This window comes from Trichomycterus rosablanca, chromosome 11, assembly GCF_030014385.1.
Source record: "Trichomycterus rosablanca isolate fTriRos1 chromosome 11, fTriRos1.hap1, whole genome shotgun sequence".
NCBI classification, from domain to species: domain Eukaryota; kingdom Metazoa; phylum Chordata; class Actinopteri; order Siluriformes; family Trichomycteridae; genus Trichomycterus; species Trichomycterus rosablanca.
The window spans coordinates 34,627,040-34,654,415 of NC_085998.1; the positions used below are offsets into that span (position 1 = coordinate 34,627,040).

Below are 27,376 nucleotides of genomic sequence, written 5' to 3' on the forward strand. Positions count from 1 at the left end.
AAGTTGTTATGCTCCAAATATTTTAGTGTTGTGTGGAAAAGCACTGATGTGACTAGACCTTGAATGTGAGCTAAAGACTAATGAATTAATATTTTATCTAATTGGATATTGAAATCTAGGTAGTTATCAACATACCAAACTCTCTGAGGTTGCTACCCATATAAAACCCTTTGTTTGGGTTGCCAGATTTAAATCAGTGGCTAAACCAAACATATCATGTAGTCTTAGATGCTTCATTTACCCATAGACTTCAACCAAACTAAAATGTATTCTTGTGTTTTATTGATCTGCCAGACACCCCATTTTAAAGGCTCAAAATTTCCACAGTCCATCACATTTATTTTTTAGTAGTAGTATTTTAATTTTAGCTTAAAAGTTTTATTTAAGCTGCTCAGGTGGCGCAGCGGTAAAAACACACGCTGGTACACCAAAGCTGAGATCTCAAATACATCGTATCGAGTCTCAGCTCTGCCTGCCGGCTGGGCTGAGCAACCACATGAACAACAGTTGGCCTGTTGTTCAGATAGGGGTGGGATATTAAAAAGCCAGATAGGGATTCCCTTATAATTAATGGAATTACGACCTCTGTTGGCTGATCTTGATGGTGCCTGCACAGAAAGAACAAAAGTGATCATTTGAGTACATCAATTAAAATACTGTGGTTTACACATTTAAGTTCAGATTTATCAAAGTAAAAAATGATTTATTGGGGTTTGTGTATGAGTTCTTGTGTTTTTCCTTTAGATTTAATGCCAGTTCTGGTCCTGAACATCACATGTAGCCTAGCATTTAGTCAATTTTGTCTTAGAACCTTTGATAACATCAAAGTGTAAAAATTGCTCAAGCTATTAAAACTGGTATTTCTTTGTTTTAAGTAGTTTTATTTGTCTAGAACTCCATATAAACAGAAAAATAAAAAATCCCCATTTACATCTCTAATGAGCTCATGTGGGGTCTTAACCCTCAGATTAAAAACCTCTGATGTAACCTGACTTTGTCATTTTAAAACGTGACACCAACACATCAGAATCATGGGTTCTAAAACAAATCTGGACCACCGAGCTTACACCAGCATATTTTATCTGACACTGCAGATCTAGTCACATCTTTGTTTGTAAAAGCTGTATTCCTCCCCAGCAGATCCCTGGATCTGCGTTCCCATCTCTGTGCCACATGTTCGTCTCAGCCAGACCGCCGCATTCATCAGTCCTGTTCTTATTATTCAGCTGTCTGCTTTGCCGCTTGACTCTGAATGATAAAGCAGCCTTCTGTTGGTCAGGAGAAGCTTTTAAACCTTAAACTGGACAGACTGCTGACCCTCTGTGTGTCTCTGCACAGAAAAAGAAGAAGCTCCAACCCTCCAACCCAAGCAGGAACAAAGTCTAACTGATTTATTGCCCCCTGGCCAAAGGCAGCTGAGCATGACAAAAGAGTTCCTTTTGTGCGGGGGGCAGTGCGTGGGCTATCCTTTTAGAGGGGGTCATTCCAGAATAACAAAAAGGTTCAGTGAATGTGAAGAGGATTCTCAGAGCATAAAAAATTTAGCAGATTAAGCTAATTGATTGGATCTATCACATTTGCTTTTAGGTGTGGAGGATAAGCAGCCATCAATGTGGATCATTTGTGAAGTGCATGTGAAGCGAGTAATTGGATTTTATGAAAGCGGTTCAGTTTTGTTTGCATTGGTCATAGTATGAATGGCTTATTAAGCCTGTATTTCAGAAGCTTAGACTTACTGAACCACTGTAGGTTAAAAACAAGATTGAGACCAAACGCCGAGGCAGATAACTGATATAATTACAGTATTAGACTTAAAGTTATGCACTGAAACTTTTATGAAACTGTGAATAACAATAACATTTTATATGAGTTTATGTAAGTTTTCTTTCGATTTTTATTCATTTGTCCGTTTAATCCTGATCAAGCCCATTGGTCCACTCTTCTACCTTCCATCATAATAATGGTGTGTTTGTCATCACTTTTGTTTTTGCTGCATTTATCAGTATATTCTATTCCTTTGCCACCTTCTCGATATGACGAACCAGCTCTTGTAGCCTCCTTGTAGCACTTTTAAGCAGACATTGTGAGATGTTACATCCTTGTCAGACTCCATTTCTTACTCTGAACCGTTCAGATGTGTGATTGGGGATTATGGCAATAAGAAATATGTAATTAAATAATAATAATAAAATTCTACATAACACAGTTGCATGGTTTTGAAGGTATTCATAAACTACCAGCTACATATGAATGTATTGCCCCAATTTCTGTGGGCTACTTTCTGCCTCATGCTGATCACCTTCCCATCATTTTCCCCTTTTTTGAAGACCAACTGATACTTAAACCATTTTAAAAATTACTTTGGTGAATGCACAGTCACAGAACAGTGACTGAAGTAAAATGTTAGTACTTTAAATGAACGATAAAGGCTGCTCAGTTTCCACATGCGAGACTACTAAAGATATTTGTTTTATTCATTTTATAATTTGTTTTATTTTCCTGGGCTGATTGGTCTCCAGTTGGTATGCATACCAACAGCCCAGAGTAAAGCAGAGGAGGAGAGAGAGACGTGTTCATCAATCATGCCTGTGGCTTCTCTACTGAAATGTTAATGATGCAACCGAGTTACAACCTGCAGCAACATTCCTCACTAATACACATAACTCATATTACAGTGCTGAAGGGAACAGCTTTTTATCCTGCAAGTATGACAACCATTTAGCCAAAAAAACGTACCTAACTTGTCCTGTGTAATGTAATATAACCACGAAGCATGTGGAGGAAAAGCAGCTTGAGGAGCAGAATGTAGAATTAATGTGGTGATTGTTTGATACTGGATGATAGTGTGGTGTAGTAGTGGATGAACACTGAGCATATCTCATATTTCTTTGTTTACTGTGATGAAGATGAAGATCTTTGAGTAGACTTATAGTAGCATGACAACAGACGACTGCACTGAACTGGATGCATTAGCTGCGGCACCTTTATTTTTTTTCCACAGAGATTTAGTTTAAGTAATGACTTAAAAGCTTTGCACACTTCTCCCTTGAGATATGACATAGTCTAATAAAAATAAAGTGATGTTCTCAGGCTTGCTTTAATTTATTTTAGACTTAATGTAGAAATGCTTTCTTTTTGTCGTCAGCCTATTGCTGTCACGTTGATTCTTTCCCATTAAAATGGATTTCTACATATATAAATAATGGAGCAGGTGCTAGTTTATAAGTAGTGTGGTGCGCTAATTATATTGCAAATGTAATATAGTCCTTGATATATTTTTATTCAGTTCTCTGCTACCTCCATGCCCTCTTCCAAAAGCTTGGTAATGTTGTTTTCATTGCACTGAGATGAGCAACATCCAGCCACGACAATGCTAATTTCATGGTAGCAGGAGCTGGTTTGTACTTAGTACAAAGCTCCTGACCCGTCCTTTGTGTGTGTTGGTGTGTGTTTGCATTGGCTTAAGGGCTGGTTGACGTTTCTCTTACTCTCTCCATTTCAAAATTTGTTACACCCAGAGGCTGACATTTTGACTAATTACCTGCCAAACCCATAGATCACCTTTGAAGCAAGAAACAAATCGACTTTTCCTTATCTGAGAATGCATTTCTGGTTCAGTTCTGTTAACTGTCGTCAATGCACTGAGACCTTTTCCATACGGGTCACAACAGGAAATACGTTTATTTCCTCTAAAACATTAGACATGCTTTTTCCTTCTTAAATAAATTGTACTTATCCTCAATGCATGATGAGTTGCTAGCTGTGTGCTATCTCCTTAGGTACACTATTCTATCAAATTCTATGATTTTTATATCAAATGCTGATGCTTTTTCATTTCTAATAAGGAAACCTGTCATGTTATGTGAAGTGAATATAATAGGCAGACTGTTTAGTATCACTATTTAAAACCACTCTAGTAAAAGTAGAATTATTTAAGAAATTATATGGCAAAAGTAATTTTTAACATTTCTTAATCATTTTTTATTATATATTTTGTTTATGCCTTTTCTCCCCTTTTTCTCCTGACTTTTTAGCGTGTCTAATTGCCTGATTGCGTCATGCTTCCTTTCCACTAATGCCGACCCTCGCTCTGATTTGAGGAGCAGCCGTGGGCAACACGTGGGCAGCAGCCGTATGCAGCCGTATGCATTTTGTCACCCACACTAGGCGAGTGCATATATGTGAATCAGCCTTGTGTACAGAGAGACACACCCTGATCTGCACTCTTTCCCCATCTCTGTGCAGGCGCTGTCAATCAGCCAGCAGAGGTCGTAGTTGCATCAGTCGTGAAGAGTCCCTATCCGGCTTACTACCCCACCCCTATATGAACAACAGGCCGATCGTTGTTCATGTGGCCGGTCAGCCCAGCCGGATGACAAAGCTGAGATTCGATACGATGTATTCGAGATCCCAGCTCTGGTGTGCTAGCATGTGTTTTTACCGCTGCGCCACCTGATCAGCCTTAATCATTATTATTATTAACATCATTATCATAAATTACCAAAACTGAAGAAAGTAAATCGGTTATTTAAAGTAATGTAAAGTTATGCAACTTACAAAGGACTAAAGTAACTGTAAAAGTGAAGATTGTGCTATTTAACAATCCAATTACTAATGGTACAATTTCCTAAAATTTGAGTAAATGTACTGATACATAAAAGCTTTGATGAAAAGGTACTATTGCATAAATAGAATGAAATAAAAGGTAGAATAAAATATTAATTTCAATAGTTGCCTTTAGTTTGATCTTAAATGTAAATGAAGTTGACATTTTGTAGCCTGTATAAAAGTATTCAACCTGTTTGTGGACTGGACGAATCCTTTCTACCTCAAGAACCCTACTGTGGAAGGCAACCACATACTGCCCTTATAACAGAACTCATGAATACTCAGGTGTAATAACCATGTTCTGTTTGTATAATGGAGTGCCTGTGCTTAAAAATGCTTGGAATTTTCAAAGCTTTTGTCTATTTTACATGAATCAAGCAGCAGTAGTCAGGGGTTCTTCACAGGCACCACTGGTGAGAGCAAAGTTTTCTGTTATCGACCCGCAGGCATTCTCACGGGAAGAAACTGTAGACAAAAGCTCATGCAGCAAAACCAAGTGACCAGAGCTGAGTGCCTCTCGGTTGGTATTAACTAAGTATGACTGTGGCTCTTTCAGAAGCTGCAGCTGAGTGTTGACCCATGGTTGACAAGAGGGAAAAACAGTACATAAGTGCCAGTGCTTCTCATGATTTGCTATGATGGCACACTTAGAATACCATCATGTAGTGCTCAGAGAGTATTTCTGTGGTCAAGCCATTGGTGCATTTCACCCAGTGTATCACATCATTACATCAACTGTACCTGCTAATATTCATGTAACCATCAAAATTTTAATATTCTCTCACCACAGATGCTTAGCTCTACAGAATTTGATGTGTCTATGACAGATTAATAAAATATAATGGAAAATATTAGAAAATATGATTGTAACTAAATATAATACAAAAATTAAAAACGTAATACAAATAAACTTGGATAAGTAGTTAACATCAAGAAGCAAAGTTCTGGAATATGAATAGAGGCTTGGAGGTCTATGAAGAAATGTGCAAACAAACCCAAAGAAAACAATTATTTGTAAACTGTCTTTAATAGGCCTTTATTTCCAAACAGCATGAATAAGATATATGTGATCATTTTTTTGTATATGCACTACTTTTTCACAGGTAAATAAGTAACAGTTCATGCCCACATGGGTGGGTATAAAAAAGCATTAGCTAAAGACTCTCAAGCAACAATTCATTTAGCTCTACCTGAGCCAATAGTTCAACAGTCCTGAACATTTCTCATTATACTATTTAAAAAAAAAAAAAGGGATTTTACAATCTAAAGTCCATCACATTTTATTAAGATAGAAAAATCCAGATAAATCTCTGTGTTTGAAGGGTAAGGCTGAAAACCAACACTGAAAGCCTGTAACCTCTGATCCCCACACAGCAATGCATTAAGAACCAGCATGATTTGTAATGAATCCGTCAGTAAAAACATTTTTTTGCTGCATCTGCAAATACAAGTTAAGATTCTTCTACTGTATGCAAAGCGTAAGCAATACATCACCAAAATCCAGAAAAGCAGCTGATGTCTTTGGGCTCAAGCCCGTCTGAGATGAACTCATGCAAAATGAAAACCTGCTATGGTCTGACGAGTCCACCTGTTCAATTGCTTTTGGAAATAACAGAGGTTGTCTTTTATAGGCCAAAAAGTACAATTTCCAAAATTAGCGTCTGTTATGGTATGGTTACAGTATGGGGGTGGGTAGGTATCAACAGCACTGGTAAATTTCACGTCTGTGAAGGCACCGTTAATGATGAGGTTTTGCATGAGTTTGAAGCAGCATATGCACCTTTTTCAGGGACATCCCTGCTTTTTTTAGTAAGCCAATGCCAAGCCACATTCTGCATGTGTTACAACATTCTATGTCTAAGAACTATGATTTATCACAGTCGTAAACATGTTAGTATTTCAAAATACAACAAAGTAAATATTAAATGTCTTGGTTTTGTGCTATTGTTAAGTGAATACAGGTTAAAATGAAATTGGAAATCATTGCTGTCTGTTTACATTTAGATTTTCCTTATTGTCCCATATTTTTAGAACTGGGGTTGTACATCTATATTACAAGTGCCAGTAAAATGAAGTGATATTGCAGTTTGTATGCCTTGCTAAGGTATGGACGTGGTGTCTAAATAGAGTACCAGACTAATTCTTTAAGATTTGTGACAGACTGACAAACCCAGGTAGATGTAAATGGCAGCTGGTGTTCTTACCACACAACTGCTATTGTCTACAATGTCTAAATAAAACACTTAGCACCAATGGTTATGAGAATAATACTGAAGAATATTAATGTTTCAGGGTTTTACAGTTACCATGACTACCTAGGTTAAACTGTTGTGATGCTGTGATTGACTGATGAAGATAAAGCTCAGTTTTGTCCAGCAAGATTAGGAATACGGGTGTAGTTGCCTGTGAAGTGAGGGTAGCCAGTGGAGGGTCACTTATTATTCCTACATTATATGTGCATATTGTGTACCCATTAGACCAACATTAACCTAATTAGAATGAAATCACAGATTTGGCTCCCTTGGGCTTTGATGGATGCTGCTAACAATGAACCATAATGACAGTCGCTGCCGGGTGAAAGAATATATTTTAGGAAATGCAAGCTTTGCAGAAATCCTTTCTCAGATTCTGGCAGGGCTTCATTTTTCTGTCTGTTGAAAACATAATGCATTGATGTTATTTGCCAGACACATTTTATGGTTTCTTTTGTTTTTAGCTCATTTCTTTGTTTTGCATGTAGTCAGGAAGTGGTTGTCTAAAACACTGAGGTTGTCAATTACCATTTACACCACTATGGGTTTGTGTGTCCACCACAGAGCAGGCTGCATTTGGTCTGGGGAAAGTGGGCTCCATTACAGCAGTAATATCTGGACATCGCTCTTCATTTCCACAAGGGCAGCTCAGCAGAAATGACTGTGTCAGTCATGATGTGTGTAGAGTGATAAGTAAACAGGTTTAGATAGGAGCACTGACTTGATCCGGGGTGGCAGAGACGGTTTTGTGTTTTTTTGTGTTGATCCAGTCGGTCCCCTCAGAGGCTGGAGGTGTGCGGTCACACCAAGAATGTTCTCCCGACTGGAAAAGGAATCAGTACAGCTATGTGCTGCTTGATGGTTTTCTTTATTTCTTATTTTCCCTTCTCGTGTTTCCAATACCACACGAATCTGCTTTTAAAAATCTGTGACTGACTGACAAATGACACTGCACTGTTTTTGTTGTATAAGCAGCAGCACTGTGTGTGTTTCCATGCAAGTATTTCAAATATTATTGAATTTCTGACATGAATAGAAGTGATGAAGTATTTTTTTCCAGTACAGAACAAGCACCACTGATATAAATGTGTGTTCCAAAATGTCTTTTTTAGCTTATTAATTTATTATTATGATCACTGTACCATTATATTTACATTATTGTCAAGAAGTGAAAATAATTGGTAACTGCTTTGTTTTTTTACTACATCTATATATGCTTTAAGACGACATTGAACTCTTCAACAATCTGCTCAACTGTTGCCTTAATGTCCTCTGGCATCGGTACATTTTAGCATCCCAACAACTTGTCGGTCGTCCCATGGGTGGGACCTTCGGTGGCGTGTACTCAACACGGCTGCCTGTGAGTCCGCTTTGCTGTTTCAGATACACTTCAACCCAGTCGTCTGGCCGTAATGAAAGACTGGTTGCTTATGGAAGTCCCTTATGCGTATGTGTTGTATGAGTAACTACCATCAGCCTGACAGACCCTGACTTTGAAATGCACATTTGTTACAAAACTGACATGCACATTTTAGGGTGTGGTCCTCAAGTCTTGGCTGATTTTAGTCTTATAGGATTGTGGAACCTGACAGTTATTTGTGGTCATCATGATTAATCACATTTAGCTTAAATAATTGTGATGAGGTGATTTGTAACAAGCCTTTTTTCAGAATAGCAACTGCTAAGCTTGGCTTTTGTTTTAGCCTGGGTCTGGTAGTGGTTTTGGTTATTTCTAGCCTGCGGCAGGGAGTCCATCACAGACACGGTTAATGCAAAACCTGCTTCTCTATAGCACTTTAGAAGGCAAGATGAAGATTTAATTTGACAAATGGTTTATAGAAATGAAATGGTCAATAGTTGAATAAACAAAGAGGGGGATAAGGACGCCTGCCAAAGGAGGGGTAGACTGATTTTACATTGTGCAGGGAATGTTAATGATGTGTTTGATGAAAGATCATTCGTTTTCATGAAGCTTTTGCTTACTTAGCTCAGTCTCTCTCTGTATTGTTCGATTTTTCCTGCAAACGCTGCTAAAACTCTGCATTTTTTTCTTACCCTTGACCTGAGGTGCTCTGACAGAATAGTTTTCTTTGACAGTGTGATGAACAGTATGCTGGTATCCCTTCATCTGTTCCTGGAAGTGGCAGGTGGATACAATTCATACTGGCAGCAAAACGGGGCAGCATGCCAGCTAGATGCATCTGATTAAACTCTGAAGCGACACTGCTGCTAGAAATAAAATACACTGATTTTTTACTTTATTATTTATTCAAAACAAATGTAATTGTTATTTAGGCAATAACATCAGAGAATACATTATTTAAACAGAAGACATTATTAGAATAATTAGAAATCATCAGACGAGAGTTTTCTTATTCAGATTAGGAGCAATTTAGAGCTGCCAGTTCACCTTTTGTTTTGGGACAGACTTATTAAGAATGAGTTTTTGTTACCTAAAATTTATTAATTCTATAAAGTATGAAGTCTGAACTGACAAAGTGCTTCATTTTGCATCAAATGCCAAAGACTTTATGGTTTTTTATTATTAAAAAGCAACACATCTACAACATTGCCTCTTTTTACTTATCATATTATTTACTTTTTACCTATTAAATCAATTTCATACTTATAATTTATTTTACTTTATCATAGCGGTTATAATATAAAATACAAATCATTATAAGTAATGCTTTTATTTGTTTATTATGTTAAATTAAAGATTTTGAACGTCCACCAAAGCAGTCACTCACTCACTCACTTTCTTAACCGCTTATCCAATTAGGGTCGCCGGGGGGTGCTGGAGCCTATCCCAGCTTTTCAATGGGCACAAGGCACACAGTAACACCCTGGATGGGGTGCCAGTCCATTGCAGGGCACACACACATACACACACACATACACATATACACACACCCATTCACCTATAGGGCAATTCAGTGTCTCCAATTAACCTGACTGCATGTTTTTGGACTGTGGGAGGAAACCCACACAGGACCTTCTTGCTGTGAGGCAACAGTGCTACCCACCGAGCTACCGTGCCGCCCCCAAAGAAGTCAAGTGGAAATAAATAAAATGCTTTAAAAATGCACATTTGCATAATTACGTATGTACAGTATATTGTATCTTTGGTTCACCATGCAGCGAGGAGTTAAAAATAAATCAAGAATTAACAAATCAGCTCTTCGGTTGTATAATAAGGCATTATAAAAGATATATTGGTACTATTTTAATTCCTTGTATCTGTTCTTTCTCTCTCTCTTGTTTTTTGTTCTGTTCCTCTATTTGTCTCTGTCATGGGCTTGCTGTCTGGGTGTGCATCTGTTGTTTTTCTGCCCCTATCTTAATTGCCTGTGGTAATTACGAGTGCCGTGGGGACTGATTGCAGCGTGGCACAGAAAGTGTGCTATCACACACGCCTTGTTCTAGATTTTAATTACAGGCTTGTATGTTTTAGCACACACCACTAAAGGAGACTAATGACGACGGCTAGTTTTCCCACTGTGTGCCCACAGTCACCTTGTGTAAGGGCACGGGGTTAGTGTAGAACTCACTGTGAGACATCACGTCAAAGGTCAGTGAAGACTGGTGAAGATGAATGATAAAGTGTGTGCATGTGTGTGTGGTTAGTAGTTGGCGCAGCCAGAGCAGACAGCATGGACCCCAGTGGGTGTTCGTGGCGTTTAGAGCATCCATCGAGTGGCATCACTTTCTGTTCTGCCCTGCAGCTTTTGCCCTTTCGTCATGGCTTCTATACTGAGCAGATATTCCCCATGTTGTGCTGTGCTGCCCACTGGGAAGACAGACAGATCTCTCTTTATATCCCTCACCCGTTCCGTCTGCTCGTTTTTTAATTGCCTTGTTTCCTTTTTCCTCCTCAGCTCCGTCCTCCCTCAGTACCCTCCTGGTCAGTGCTAGTTTGATTGACTGAGCTTTGCTCCGGGTTCAGCCATGCTATATTATGCCAGCATAGAAATCCCTGTCTTTGTGCTCACCTCTAGTTCTTTTTGCTTAAGGGTGTGGTGCATGTCCTCAATCACCGAGCACCCGTGGGAGGAGGCTGACTCTGTTGTGTGCCCTTTGCTTTGTTCCTGAAATTGTACCTGGTAAAAGATGCACAATTCCCAAGCATAATGGCATGAATTTTAAAGGAGAGTGCAGAACAAATTAGTGGTGTGAATGTGTAATTGAGTACTTGGTTCAGCATTGATGCTGCCTTCATTCCCAGTCATTCCAGTTTAACTGAATGGTGTTGAATGGATTTGAGGGCAGTGATGTGCTCAGGTTAAATTCTTTCAGACAATCCTTGGACAAACATTTCTTTAGGTACCTCGCATTGTGCACAGGCTAAACACAAAAGCATCATATCTTACAGAGCGCTTTCTGTTTACCTTTTTATATAGAGATTTTTGTTGTTATTTAAATATATTATATGTAATAAGGGCCAATAATTATTTTTTTCTTTTTTCGATATTTAAATATAAGTAAAAAACAGAAGAAATATATTAAATATAAAGTATGTACAGCCTTCTGTCCTCTGACCTTCTCTTAGGACCAGAGGACTATTAATGATGCACTAATTCATTATCTGGCACTTCTGCTCCTATTAAACCTGTTATAATGCGGTCATTAAGCATTTCATTGATTTTACTTCACACTACATTGCGTTATCCTTCAGCTGTAATGAAGATGTCAGATTTGTCTGGTGTAATAGATGTGGCCCTGCCACCTTCCACCACTATCCTTCATTCTGTTTCCTGGTTTTATGTGCTGCTCGAGCTCGAAGGTGAGACCAGGGCACAGGTGATAAAGACGAATAACCTTTAGAAATCTGGATAGCTCAGTACCCGCACTGTCACCGTTCAGTACCCACACCTTCATCCTTCCATTACTAAAGCCACACACAATTATTCTGCATTTCACACTCCTCTGGCAGGAATGGGAGGTTCATGGCTGTGCTATCAGTGATCTGCCAGGCTGACTTGTCAGCTCAGAGAGGTTTGCAGGGTGATAAATGTCCATGGCTGTCCACTCTGGGTTTTTTACACTTTAACTGAGAAAAAGGTGTGCTGACTGAGATCCTGTGGTTTTCCCCTTAACACAATGGTCACGCACAGAGGATTTTTTAGCTGTCATATCACCACAGTTTTTTACACATTGACAGAATTTAATGGAATCCAGTTTAAGTTTTTATGTTTTGTTTACTATTTTGTGATGGATGTCTTTTATACTGTATCATATATGTTGTTAAGCTGTATAACTGTAGAATTCATTCAGAAATACAAATATTTTTTTTATTTCAATGTATAAAAATAGATTTTTCATAAAGGTAGGTGTGTAAGAATACAAATAAGTTGCATAAACCGTTTCTTTTTTTAAAGACATACTGGTGACCAAAGGGATTCCAGCCTTTTGAATCCTGGAATAACCAACCAAGTCCTAGATCCAAAGCTGTTGCCTAATCTGGTATTGTTTAGTCTTTCTTTCAGCAGAACAGCTGGTTCTCAAATAAATACAAATAGTAAATATGAATTTATATACTTATTAAATATTTCATTTTATTTGTACTAACATTTTGAGAGCACAATTTTTACTGAATACAATTTAAGCAAATGAGGGTTTAGGGCCTTGCTCAGGGGCCCAACAGTGGCATTTTTTGGTGGGGGTTGGGCATGAACCAACAATCTTCTGATTACTAGTCCAGTACTTTACCACTAAGCTACCACTGCCCTATTTACTATATAAATAGTAATTAGAAAAACTTACTTTCCATATATTGGCAGTTAAATTACAACTACCAACCTGAGAGCTAAAGGCAAGCATGGGGGATTCTCTGAAACACAAAGCATTTTTGGATAAAGGCTCATCCAATATTATTGGGCAGCTGAACACACTTAGAGGACGCTGCTTACTAATCCCTACGCCACACCTGACCTCAAATGTGCCTGAGGTGGCTATTGATGGATGTAAATAATGCATTTATTTTATGATTGAGAAAAAATGCCATTTCTCCCACCTGAAAAGCAGGTTAGCTGTGATTTTGGAACAATGATTAAAACTAGTAAACTAGTCAATTCTAGTAAAGGAAAAGTGATTTTTAAAAGAAGAAGAAGGCCTTTATATGTCATATATACATATACACGTGTACAGTACAATGAAATTCTTTCTCTGCATATCCCAGCCTGTTTGGAAGCTGGGGTCAGAGCGCAGGGTCAGCCTTTATACAGCACCTCTGGAGCAGACAGACTTAAGGGTCTTGCTCAGGAGCCCAACAGAGACTGCATAGCAGAGCCTGGATCTGAACCAAAAATTGATAGCCCTAAGCTCTACCCACCAGACTACCACTTAATATCCTGATGATATGATCAAAGCTTTAATGTTGTGCTGTGCATCTGCTCAGAAAGTGTGGTTTTTTTTTTTCCATTTTACTGGGACAGTATGTAATATTCAGGAAAGCTGACTTTTTGGCAATAATTTTACCCTTCATTGATTGCTCTCTCTCTCTCTCTCTTTTCTTCCACAGCCGTGCAATCAAAACCAACCAGGACCTGCTTCCTGAAACACCATGGACAAACGTGTTCTACAACGATTTCTGGGGCACCTTGCTCACCCACAGTGGAAGTCACAAGTCCTATCGTCCGTTTTGCACGCTCTCCTTCCGTCTCAACTATGCTGTGGGTGGACTGGAACCATGGGGCTACCACCTGACCAATGTGACACTGCACTGTGCAGTCACAGCCCTCTTCACCCACCTGGCACGACTGCTCCTGGGTACAGGCTGCTGGAGACTGTTAGCGGGGCTGCTCTTCGCCTCACATCCTGTCCACACTGAAGCCGTGGCGGGCATCGTGGGACGGGCAGACGTGGGTGCCGCGCTGTTTTTCCTTCTGGCTTTATGGTGCTACGTGGGCCACTGTGTGCAGCGGAAAGAAGGGGCACAGCATAAGTGCTGGGCATGGTTTGTGGGGAGCCTGGTGTGCTCTGCCTGCAGCATGCTGTGGAAGGAGCAGGGGATCACAGTGCTGGCAGTGGCAGCTGTTTACGATGTGTTTGTGTTCCACCGAATGAAGGTACAGCAGCTCCCAGGAATCTTCTATAAGGTAAACACAAAATCACGTTTATCCAGGGTCGGCTTTGTTTTTTTTTTCCTGACACATGAAAATGATTTCCTCTTCCTCCTCCTCTCTGAACGAATGCTCAGTGACCCACTGCTAGAAAGCTGATATCTCTGTACAGAGCCGCTGGGCGTGTATGTATGTGTATTTGCTTTTCATTACGATGACATTTGCAAAACTTGAGTGTATTCAGCTGGGAGATCTACAAGTGAACTGGGATTTTTCATTCATATGTGGGCTATAAAAATATACATAAACAGAAATAAATAAATAAACGTTTTGTACTCGATTTGTTAGCACAAAAATAAATCTGACAAAACACAATTTAAAACAGCGGCAACAGAAATCCGTTCGCAGTACATAAATGTTTTTGGACTGATGAGAAAAGGCACTAAAAGATTTAATTTTGTTCTGTTTAATCATAAATAGATCATGTTTGGCTGGTTGGTGGAACAGCAGGTAGTGTGGATGCCCAACAATTGAAAAGTTACATCCCCATAAGAGAGCTGCAACAGCTTATCTAGCAGGGTCATGTTTTTTTCTTTTGTTTTGTTTTTCTTTCCGTTAAAGGTCATGGATGCAAATTGCTCATCACAATTAAACAAATTTGTTTTATATTAGATCATAAAATTACTTTTTAATATTAGACAAAGACCCAAGTTCCCATTTATTGAGGGGAAAATGCTGTACAGCCCTTCCTGGCCCTGTGTGAAAAAGTAATTGCTCCCATAGCTACTTAATCAACCAGTTAACTAAACTTAATTCACAGTTGGGTTGAATTTACTAGCCACACCCAAGCTGATTACTCACAGATCTGTTGAATGTTCTGACTGTCTGATGATGTGAGGCAGGTTAGAAGGTCGCAGAAAAACGGCACACGATGCCACATTTTGAAGATGCAAGGTGATAAATGTATACCTGTAGATTTATTTATTTATTTGGATTTTAACGTCATGTTTTACACTTTGGTTACATTCATGACAGAAACAGTAGTTACTCGTTACCCAAGATTCATCAGTTCACAAGTTTAATGTCAAACACAGTCGTGGACAATTTTGTATCTTTAATTCACCTCACTTGTATGTCTTTGGAATGTGGGAGGAAACCGGAGCTCCCAGAGGAAACCCACACAGACACAGGGAGAACATGCAAACTCCACAGAAAATGGACCGGGACCACACCACCTGGGGAGGCGACAGTGCTACCCACTTAGCCACCGTGCCGCCCCAATCAACCAATTAACTAACTTTATTTTACAACTGGGTAAAATTCACTAGACACATCGAGGCATGATTACTGACAGACATGTTCAATCTTCTGACTGCCTAAGGATGTGAACCAGGTAAGAAGGTCTCAAAAAAGCAGCACATTATGCCACATTTTTAAGTTACTCATGCAAGGTTATTCCTCCAAATGTGACAGAAGTACACCTGTAGAATTATTTTATTGAATTGTTCATTGTCAATAAGCACGAATCGTGTATAACCTGTAACTACCTGTCCTGTCATGCATGTAACATAAATCATGACTTTAAAATCCTAATAACTAAAAAACAAACTTACAACGTTTTACTTTCATCGTGAATTCATAGCCGGGCAGAATGCCTTAATTGTAAGCTTCACTGAACCATGATACTGTTATTATTTACACAGTTTGATGAGTGATTTTTCTCATTAAACGTAGCGTTTAATGAACCCACAATCATTTCAGCATTTCCAAAGTAATCAAGCTAATAAATTTGAGTCTGGCTTAATAATGTTCTGTAATTGTTTAACTGCTCTTTTAATGCGTACAAAGTGCTGAAGATAGATGATCCTCTTAGGACAACCAGCAATGCTAAAGTATTTTCTTTACATGAGAAAGCGATTAGTGCAGCGATCTATCATAAGTTTAAAAGAGTGTGTGCATGGGTGTGTGTACTCTGCAGAGAAACTGAGGGAGGGGAAATAGCTGAAACTCACTGAAATCAATGGACAGAAATAAATTTTATATAGCAGTACAATTCTCTTTTCAAGCATCTGACCATCAGGGCTTGTCAGAAGCACTTAACATCCGCCCATGAGACACGGTGACTTTGCCGAACCCCAGTCAGTGAGCACAAATTAAGTAAGACATGTGCACAGCCTTGACTTGAGGTTATGAGTGCCTTGGGATGTGGTGATGCAGTTTCATGTTTGCACATGGAAGCTAAATCTGGTGCGTGTTTGCGTGCACATGTGGACGTGCACTCGTACATCTGTGGATCTAACTCTTCCTAAATTTACAATTGTCTGCTGAAGGCTATGTGTAGACAGATCTAATTAACTGCAGTTCTGTTGCTTCAATATATTTTGTACAAAAAATGTAAATATATTTAAATAATATGTTTTTTTATATTATGTATGTTAAAATGAGTGCACTACCAATTATGGTACCTTTCTGTTGCCACTTTATTAAAGTATTTTGTAATGTAGAATTTAAAAAAGCCCAGTTTATTAAAATTAATTTACCTACTTCTAAGCTACAAGATTAAAAATACTTTACATTTTTTTTATTCCTTTTGTCTCGTATACAAACTTACTACCAAACTCACTGGATATTCGCATCCTCACAGTAACCAAGCCAACTAAACACAATTTATGCAAAAACTAAAAAGACATGATGGTATTGTATTTCAGGGCAGCAATAACTGCGTATAAGTTTACAAGTGCATACAATTGCTGATTACTTTATTTGTGCTTTACCAGGAATCACTTTTTATAATGCATAGCAAGGCAGGCAAAATATTATCATACACAAACTAGGGTCAAAACCAGGAGAGTAAAATACATGGAACATGAAAATAGCTTGAAAACAACATGAATACGAATCAGGATCACCAATCGAAAATGCAAACTAGGAAAACGTATAGAAATGGTATAGAAATGCTTTGTACGCACATTTAACGGCAAAACTTGACCAGAAAATGAGGTATTTATACAAATGCTAATTACAAATACAATGAGAAACAAGTGTGCACAGTAAACAAACAGACTTGGTGGAGACAGGGCGTGGGAAACAGACATCGAAACCAAACAAGATGCACATGGTAATAGGAGACCGGGGCTTCTAATACACTAGCAAGCTGATGTATTATTTATAAATAGTAATTCTTGAGAAAAAAAATGGAATATTGACTCATGTAGCACCACAGTTTGTTTATTAGTTTATAATCAGATTACCTGTAAACTTGTTGGTGTTTGTGGAAATTTGTAATTATTTAGTTAGCTTGCAAGCAATATCCAGTTCATCCCAATGACACTGACAGGGGTACCAATGTCACTGACAGGAGTGCCGATGTCTTTTAGCACATTTGTGTGGTAAATTTCAGGCTGTTAGCACCAAGACAGAAGAAAATCAAAGTCATCTACTGACATCTTGGAGCTGAGTATAAAAAAAGCCGCCAGAATTATCACATAAATGTAAGTACCGCAATAAATGAATCATCACTGACACTGACAACCTGAAGTGTAAAACTGACACACCAGCTCTTTCTGCTCACAGGATGAAGCTGGTGGGGAAACACATTAAACATGATGTGATCAAAGCCTAACTCAGAACACTGAGGTGCAAAGGCATCTCTGTCAGCAGCTGGAAATCGCTTTTCTATCTCTCTTCACCATATTTACCATGCTATATGTCTAGTAGTTTGTTTGAAGTGGGATAACTCCTGTCACTGAGGACTTCATTAGCTTGTCCCATCTGTTTAGTCTGCGGACTGACATTTGTGAGGGCTGTAACTCGACAAGCTTATACAGAAGAATTAGAGCCAAATGTTGCTTCTCATCGTCTATTACAAGGAAAAAGATTTAAAAATGGGGGCAGACGTTCACATATGTCATAAAATTATTAAATCCTGCTGTATATTTGCAGGATTTTATATCTTTTATATTTCATTCCCAGCTATCAGGTCTTACAACAATGTGTAATATATTACTTAAATCTACATTTACATATCCTATAGTGCAATACAAAAAGTGCCATATGTAATATATTATTCATATTTTCATGTGTATAATATATTTACGATAATATAAGTACATCACTTTTACATCACAGTACAATCCTTTTAGTGTAAATAACTGTTTTTTACCTTTCTTTCATACTGCTGTAACAAGTAAATTTCCTCAAGTGTATCTCATCTCATCTTATATGTAACTGACGACAATAAATATTCAGCATTTTATTATAATAGTTATCAATAATTAAGAAAAGTTGTATTAATTATTATGCTTCATTTAAAGCTTAGAACTTGTTATTTAAAACACTGTTATTCCCATTTTTTTTCTTCTTTCTTTGCTCCCATTAAGGGTCAATATAGCGGATTGTTTTTTCTCCATCTTCCTTGTCCTGAACATCCTCCTCTGTAACACCAACCACCTTCATGTCCTCCTTCACTACATCCATAAACCTCCTCCTTACATTACATTTAATTAATCGGGCGGCATTGTGGCTCAGTGGGTAGCACTGTCACCTCACAGCAAGAAGGTACTGGGTTTGATCCCCAAGTGGGGCGGTCCAGGTCCTTTCTGTTTGGAGTTTGCATGTTCTCCCTGTGTCCAAAGACGTGCGAGTGAGGTGAATTGGAGGTACAAAATTGTCCATGACTCTGTTTCACATTAAACTTGTGAACTGATGAATCTTGTGTAATGAGTAATTACCGTTTCTGTCATGAATGTAACCAAAGTGTGTAAAACATGTTAAAATCCTAATAAACAAATACATTTATTTAATCTAAGTGGCAGTTAGATTCCAGTGACACTGCTTGACTTTGATTGTAGGGTTTAAAATAGGTACTATTAATAGGGCTTGCTGGAATTGGGTTTAATAAGCTTCTTTGGCTTACTTTTTTTAATTATTTCGTAAACTGGTTGACTTAGCAACCAAAGGTTCAATTACTTTTTTCATTTGGCTTTTCTTCCTTTGGGATGAATTGGAATGCTGTTTATAAATGGGAACAAATGTCCACTCTCTACAATCTTGTAGAAAGCCGTCTCAGAATTGTAAAGGCTATTATACCTGGAAATAAATACGGTGAGATTACGCTGTATGGCATTGCCATGCTTTTTAAGTTGGGGTCATTAGCAAGCTCATGGTCATGTGTCTACAAATACACATGTACAGGTCAGTCGTCAATGTTTGCAAACCTTTGATTTCTGCTGTATATCATATACATGTGCATTGTACAGTGCTTGTACTGCATGGTACCACAGCTGATCCAGATAGAAACATGAGATATAATAGAATAATTACTATGAAACTAGTGATACGTCGTGTTCAGGATATAACATTTACCCATTTACTGTTGGACCAAACGGCACAGGCGGATTAATCTTACTGAAACCTTCTTGTGTCTATTTCCTCAGGATCAATGGGAGCTAAGCAACCCAGGCAAGCATTTCCAGGGATTAGCTAAATGTCACTACGCCAAGTGTCACCAAGCTACTCACTGCTCCACTGAGTGGTTCCTTACATTTAAATTTTCTTTACAGAATCAGACACGCTAATCAGCTTTATTTTCCACGTTTGAAAAGAATGTGTGCTTGGCTGGAGGACGCTGCATTACTCTAACTGCTCCTTTAGCATTTTGTACTCTGTACTTCTGTACTCATTTTATTGGGTATGCGTGCCTGATCCAGTGGATAGCTGTGAAATCAATCAGAAGGAAAAAGAAAAAAAGCCATGTTGGTGTTTTTTTTTTAGGTTTGTACATGTAAAATGTGTAGCATTGGTATGTTAGTGGTGGTGCCACCCATGCTTCTTACAAATCCAGACTAAACCCAACATAATTTGTTCCCAGTTTGTCCATGTAGGTATTCAGATGCAAATGTTCTTTGTGTGTGCCGGTGTTAAATGGACACTTCTCCATTTTTCACACCTCCGCTTTCTCCTCTGCATAATGATAGCCTGACAACCACGCTAGCCTTTTTTGCCTTTTTACTGTGGCTTTGCTGACCAGTATATGCTCAATTGTAATGCACTGATTAATGTAAATGTATTCTATAAAGTTAGTGTCCCACAGCTTTATGTTTTGCCCTCTTTACATGAGCACAGATGTTAAGATAAACTCTGATCTACTGGTTTGCTGTGTTAACAGGATCTTGTGGTCAGTGTATTTTAGGAGAAAAAGCAGAGTATGCATATCTACAGCTGTAGGGATCTTTTTACGGCAGCCGCGGTTGAGCTATCAAAAGCTTTTGGTCATTGCTTACCAATTAAAAACAATTTCTGTCAACCAAAGTCACTTCCTGCTACTTTTGACACATACAGAGGATTAGTTTAATGTACAGCCTGGATAATGCATTACATTGCTTTACTCTGGTTTTTTTTTAAGCAGAGCAGCAGCTGGACCCTGTGGTTCTTTCACTGTGGTGATACCATGCTAAATGTGAATGCATAGGGGAGATGATTCTGCTGGTTGGTCAGACTAGGACCCAAGACCGCCTTTTTTTTTCAAACTGGTGTGTATTCACTCAAAACATACACCGATTAGGCATAACATTATGACCACCTCCTTGTTTCTACAATCAATGTCCATTTTATCAGCTCCACTTACCATATAGAAGCACTTTATAGTTCTACAATTACTGACTGTAGTCCATCTGTTTCTCTGCATACTTTGTTAGCCCCCTTTCATACTGTTCCTCAATGGTCAGGACCACCACAGAGCATGTATTATTTAGGTGGTGGGTCATTCTCAGCACTGCAGTTACAATGACCTGGTGGTGGTGTGTTAGTGTGTGTTGTGCTGGTATGAGTGGATCAGACACAGCGGTGCTGCTGGAGTTTTTAAATACCGTGTCCACTCTATTAGACACACCAACACCTAGTTGGTCCACCTTGTAGATGTAGAGTCAGAGACGATCGCTCATCTATTGCTGCTGTTTGAGTTGGTCATCTTGGAGACCTTTATCAGTGGTCACAGGACGCTGCCCACGGGGCGCTGTTGGCTGGATGTTTTTGGTTGGTGGATTCTCAGTCCAGCAGTGACAGTGAGGTGTTTAAAAACTCCATCAGCGCTGCTGTGTCTGATCCACTCATACCAGCACAACACACACTAACACACCACCACCATGTCAGTGTCACTGCAGTGCTGAGAATGATCCACCACCCAAATAATACCTGCTCTGTAGTGGTCCTGTGGGGGTCCTGACCATTGAGGAACAGTATGAAAGGGGGCTAACAAAGCATGCAGAGAAACAGATGGACTACAGTCAGTATTTGGAGAACTACAAAGTGCTTCTATATGGTAAGTGGAGCTGATAAAATGGACAGTGAGTGTAGACACAAGGAGGTGGAGGTAATGTTATGGCTGATCAGTATATATACAGTGTATCACAAAAGTGAGTACACCCCTCACATTTCTGCAAATATTTCATTATATCTTTTCATGGGACAACACTATAGACATGAAACTTGGATATAACTTAGAGTAGTCAGTGTACAACTTGTATAGCAGTGTAGATTTACTGTCTTCTGAAAATAACTCAACACACAGCCATTAATGTCTAAATGGCTGGCAACATAAGTGAGTACACCCCACAGTGAACATGTCCAAATTGTGCCCAAAGTGTCAATATTTTTTGTGACCACCATTATTATCCAGCACTGCCTTAACCCTCCTGGGCATGGAATTCACCAGAGCTGCACAGGTTGCTACTGGAATCCTCTTCCACTCCTCCATGATGACATCACGGAGCTGGTGGATGTTAGACACCTTGAACTCCTCCACCTTCCACTTGAGGATGCGCCACAGGTGCTCAATTGGGTTTAGTCCATCACCTTTACCTTCAGCTTCCTCAGCAAGGCAGTTGTCATCTTGGAGGTTGTGTTTGGGGTCGTTATCCTGTTGGAAAACTGCCATGAGGCCCAGTTTTCGAAGGGAGGGGATCATGCTCTGTTTCAGAATGTCACAGTACATGTTGGAATTCATGTTTCCCTCAATGAACTTCAGCTCCCCAGTGCCAGCAGCACTCATGCAGCCCAAGACCATGATGCTACCACCACCATGCTTGACTGTAGGCAAGATACAGTTGTTTTGGTACTTCTCACCAGGGCGCCGCCACACATGCTGGACACCATCTGAGCCAAACAAGTTTATCTTGGTCTCGTCAGACCACAGGGCATTCCAGTAATCCATGTTCTTGGACTGCTTGTTTTCAGCAAACTGTTTACTGGCTTTCTTGTGCGTCATCTTCCTTCTGGGACGACGACCATGCAGACCGAGTTGATGCAGTGTGCGGTGTATTGTCTGAGCACTGACAGGCTGACCTCCCACGTCTTCAACCTCTGCAGCAATGCTGGCAGCACTCATGTGTCTATTTTTTAAAGTCAACCTCTGGATATGACGCCGAACACGTGGACTCAACTTCTTTGGTCGACCCTGGCGAAGCCTGTTCCGAGTGGAACCTGTCCTGGAAAACCGCTGTATGACCTTGGCCACCATGCTGTAGCTCAGTTTCAGGGTGTTAGCGATCTTCTTATAGCCCAGGCCATCTTTGTGGAGAGCAACAATTCTATTTCTCACATCCTCAAAGAGTTCTTTGCCATGAGGTGCCATGTTGAATATCCAGTGCCCAGTATGAGAGAATTGTACCCAAAACACCAAATTTAACAGCCCTGCTCCCCATTTACACCTGGGACCTTGACACATGACACCAGGGAGGGACAACGACACATTTGGGCACAATTTGGACACAATTTGGACATGTTCACTGTGGGGTGTACTCACTTATGTTGCCAGCTATTTAGACATTAATGGCTGTGTGTTGAGTTATTTTCAGAAGACAGTAAATCTACACTGCTATACAAGCTGTACACTGACTACTCTAAGTTATATCCAAGTTTCATGTCTATAGTGTTGTCCCATGAAAAGATATAATGAAATATTTGCAGAAATGTGAGGGGTGTACTCACTTTTGTGATACACTGTATATATATATATATTAGCTCGTCTGTTGGATCAGACCACACAGGGGCCAGCCTTCTCTCCCCACGTGCATTAATGACCATGTTGCCGCTTTACCTCTATTCCTTCCTTGGACCACTTTTGATAGATACTGACCACTGCAAACCGGGAACACCCTTTAAGAGCTGCAGTTTTGGAGATGATCTGACCCAGTCATCTAGCCATCACAATTTGGCCCTTGTCAAACTCGCTCAAATCCTTACACTTGCCCATTTTTTCTGCTTCTAACATCAACTTTGAGGATAAAATGTTCAAGTAATAAGTAATAGCTGAATAAATCATCTGTAAGGTGTTACTGTCACATGTTGTATGTAACCTTGATGCAAAACAGCATTTACATACATTTACATTATAACTCATATTAACAACTCTCATTATATAATGATCAGTATAATTAATATCATCTCTTTGAATGACTGTCACTACAGAAAAAGTGAATAGAGGTCAGCTTATAATAACAGAGTAATAGTAGTCATAATTGTAGACATAATGTTTATCTACGTGTTGTGTGTTACTGTTATTTTCTTTGCTAAGAAAATTGTAATTGGCAGCATTCTGTATTTGTTTGTTAGCTTGTTGTTATGCTCATTTAAACTCATTTTCTCATGTTCTCATGTTCATTTTCTGTGTGGAACTGGTTAATAGGCCCATTTTCAATAATAGACTCTAAATTCAGGTAGACGTAATGCAGCTTGACGAGCACACGTTGCTTTTCAGGATGACTTTACAATCAGTGTTTACTAGCACAGAGCAGTAAAATGCTTTTCTGCAGGACTTGGCAATTCTTCTGTTTTTCCACACTGCTACAAAAACATTGTTGGTTTGCTATTAAAGGTGAAGTTTAATGATGAGCGCTGCACGAAAAGTTGTTTATTTAAATAAACATTTATGGAAAAGATTTCTTACAGACCTTTAAAATGTAAGATCTTTATCACATATTTATTTAGGGTCTAACATTAAAAATAAATGAAATTGATATTTGTTTCACTGGAAGATGCATGTGTTGAATTTCCTCACATTGATGCAGAAGCATGGCTTTAGGCTGTGCTATTTACTTTTATATAAAGATCTATAAAGGAGACGTCATGTTTTTCCTGAAGATTGCGGTAAGGATCTGTATCCCGGGCATATTTTAACAATTTTCTGTTGGAGGTCATGTTTTTGCCTGTTGTTTTGTAGCCCTTTTTACTTATTAGCTACAGATCCCCAAGCAATTCCACATGAGACGTCTTCTCATAACTGCAAATGTTCACTTAGTGAATGTGAGGTGGGAGAGGAAGTCGTTTGGGATGCTGCCTGAGTCTGCAGTTCCTGCTGTAATCATTATTCAGTAATTACTGCATAATATTGAGCAGCCAAATCACCTACTCTCACATTTTGCATATAAATCGAATGGAGAGTTTAAATGACCAAATACTGGACAGCACATGAGTAATTTCAGCACTGTTGAGTTTATGATTTCTGTACAATGTTTGGGATTTTGGGATTAGATATTCATTGATTTAACATAGTGTATGGTATATCAGCTTCATACTTTTTTGCACATGAAAATGGCCAAATGTTGGCTCAGTAATCAAGCATCTGTACAATCAAGCATCAACATGTGGTTAACAAATAGTTCGATTAAGGAAAATATTTGTGTCTAACTTCAACTTAGAACAGATTTTGAAATTGTACAGCATTGTTTGCAATTTAAATCTCCCTAATAAATATCCATCACTGAAGTATTTCTTGGGATTTGCAGCCAGTAACCTTAAGTCAACTGTGCCGGAAACAAGCCAACAAGAAATAGGATACGTGGTTGATGGATTAAAATCTGTAATGTGTATGTTATGTAATGAAATCAGTGTAGAATCAATCAGTTGTTTCTCTGCTGAGTAGAAACATCCTGATCCAACTGATTCAACTTTGTGGATTTGTGTACCTGGATTATTGAGCATGCATCAACAGATCCTGATCCAGTTTTTTTTATTTTTGGCACAACATTGATAACAAGTTATTGGCTAATACTGGTACTGATCCAAAAATGTCACATTCATAGCAAATGACTTGACTTTGCAGGCAGGTTAGTGCTAAATATTTTATTTTTGTATCTAAAAGGAAAATCGTTACAAGTTCTCTTTGGTTATTTAACAATTCAGCAGTAAATAGAGAGATAATCACAGGGTTGTGCTTTGGAAAACCCATTCATCATTATAGCTCATCCTCCGTCCAGGTCTATCTATATGATCCATTTCTTTATGCATACACATCAGTACTACCTTAACAAGTACAGCAGCTTAAGCATGATTAATGACTGCTGGGTGGATTATCAGATAATTGGACGTACTCGTTTCCATCCCCTCTGATTATACATGTGAAAACAGAGCTATTTATGCTAATGGACACAAAAAGGATTGATGATATTCTGCAGCTGTTTTATCTACACACTACAGCCTCCCTTACTTTCTGTTGCTTTTAGCACATTTGATAAATGAATGTTGGATCCTGATATATGGAGTGCAATTTGCAAGGGTTAAAGCTGTGACCCTTTCTTTCATTCTGCATACACTCTCAAAATGGAAGTGCTAGAATGGCTTTTTTTTCTACAGGGTTGGTACCTTCAAAGGTATTTTTAGGACACTTATTTATTTATTAGGATTTTACCATCATGTTTTACACACTTTGGTTACATAAATGACAGGACCGGTAGTTACTGGTTACTCAAGATTCATCAGTTCAAGTCTTGAATGTTAAACACAATCCTGGACAATTTTGTATCTCTAATTCACCTCACTTGCAAGTCTTTGGACTGTGGGAGGAAACCGGAGCTCACAGAGAAACCCACTAAGACACGGGGAGAACATGCAAACTCCACACAAAAAGGATCCAGGCCGCTCCACCTGGGGATCGAACCCAGGACCCACCAAGCCACTGTGCCTTTAGGACACGTATGAATGCATATTTATACTTAGTATGCATTAGTTGTGTTGAATTTGTCTATGCAGACCCCATGTAAAAATATTTTGAGACTTGTTTATGAATGTTCATGTGCATGTAAAGGTACAAAACAGTTCATTTAGTTGGTAATAAGACAGTTTAAACCATGTTGTGTATAATCTGTGTTGTTGGCGTATCCTTTTTAAACATTGGCTTCGGCCAATTATGATAACGGACAAGCAGCGATCGGTATCAGAGTCAGCATTGATTGTTTATGCTAACCAGCAAACAGCAGTTGATATCGACCTTGCAAAGCACTGATTCGTCTATCTCTACTAGTAAACTTTCTTTCTCAGTTCATTAGAATTCATATTATTTACATTGATGTGACAATAAATGACCATGATTTCTTATATGAAAGTAAAACGAAGCATGATTCCTGTTTAAGATTCTGATTAAGCCACCATGTAATTAAATTTATTCAGACATGTTTACATAGCTCATTAAAATAAAAGCTGAGCCGCATAAAGACAAACTTTAACATATCTGTGATTCCCATCAGTTTACCAACTTGAGGGAAACATTTATATGGCTGCATATTTCCTATAAAAGCAATTCAACAGTTCTAAAGCCACATTTCTTTTAAACAATAAAGGCTTAAGATGCATCAGGCTTTAAACAAATCACTTCCATGACAGTCCTGGAAACTGCAGTGAGCACATCTGGGAATATCTGCATTTTGTCTTTTTTTAAGATCTTTGTTATATGGAAGATTGCTCCTCTAACTAACCATCATGCTGTAAGTACAGACGCCGAGGCTGTAGGGACAATTGAGACGATTAGCATCAGACATCCAAGAAAAAGACTCATTATTAAAATATGTTCCCCTCCCTATTTTTGCCTTTTTTTCTTTATTTTTTTCACAGAATCATCTCAGACAGAAGGCGCTGTCTTATCTACCCCCCCTCCCCCCCACCCTATTCTATTCTCTCTTATACACAGATTCTGCAGCACATGGTTTGAATTTACAGTTTGTGCTTTTGGATCATAAAACATGGTCTTTATTTTCTTTCCATCGCTGGCTTTTCGGTTATCTCACAGTCCAAGAGGTTATCAGTATTATTTAGTGGACAGTAATGATGCTTCCTGTTGATTTCATTATTATGTCTGAACTAGAACAACAATATGTATTTATTATAATATATAAATGTTAAAAGTTAGGGTTATAAAGACAGATTTTTTTTTTATAATTTTTTAGTGCATGTCAAGCTAACAGGAACTAGGGTCTATTCCATAAGCCCACCACAGCTGAGATCCCGGTTTGAATCTTAATTAGGGGGGTGTCCAGGGTATTCTGACTTATGATGGTAACTAATATTTAAAATACTTTTATGGAATAATCCGAGGTAAAAGTGGTTAAAATGATCAATGTTTTCTTCCTAACTGTGGTTGACATTTTCAAAAAAGGTTTCAACAGTGCAGCAAATTAACATTTTTTG

At 38.7% G+C, this 27,376-nt stretch overlaps 1 protein-coding gene across 2 annotated transcripts in view; it reads left to right on the forward strand.

The window, feature by feature from the left end:
- The window catches only part of tmtc2b (transmembrane O-mannosyltransferase targeting cadherins 2b), a 115,262-nt gene that overhangs the window by 47,468 nt on the left and 40,418 nt on the right, over positions 1–27,376 (forward strand). Inside the window, exon 2 of one of the 2 annotated variants that reach the window (XM_063004796.1) lies at positions 13,381–13,957. In XM_063004796.1, the coding sequence (XP_062860866.1) occupies positions 13,381–13,957 (577 nt within the window). The remainder of the gene's footprint in view (positions 1–13,380; positions 13,958–27,376) is intronic. The other variant, XM_063004797.1, reaches the window with a different exon arrangement.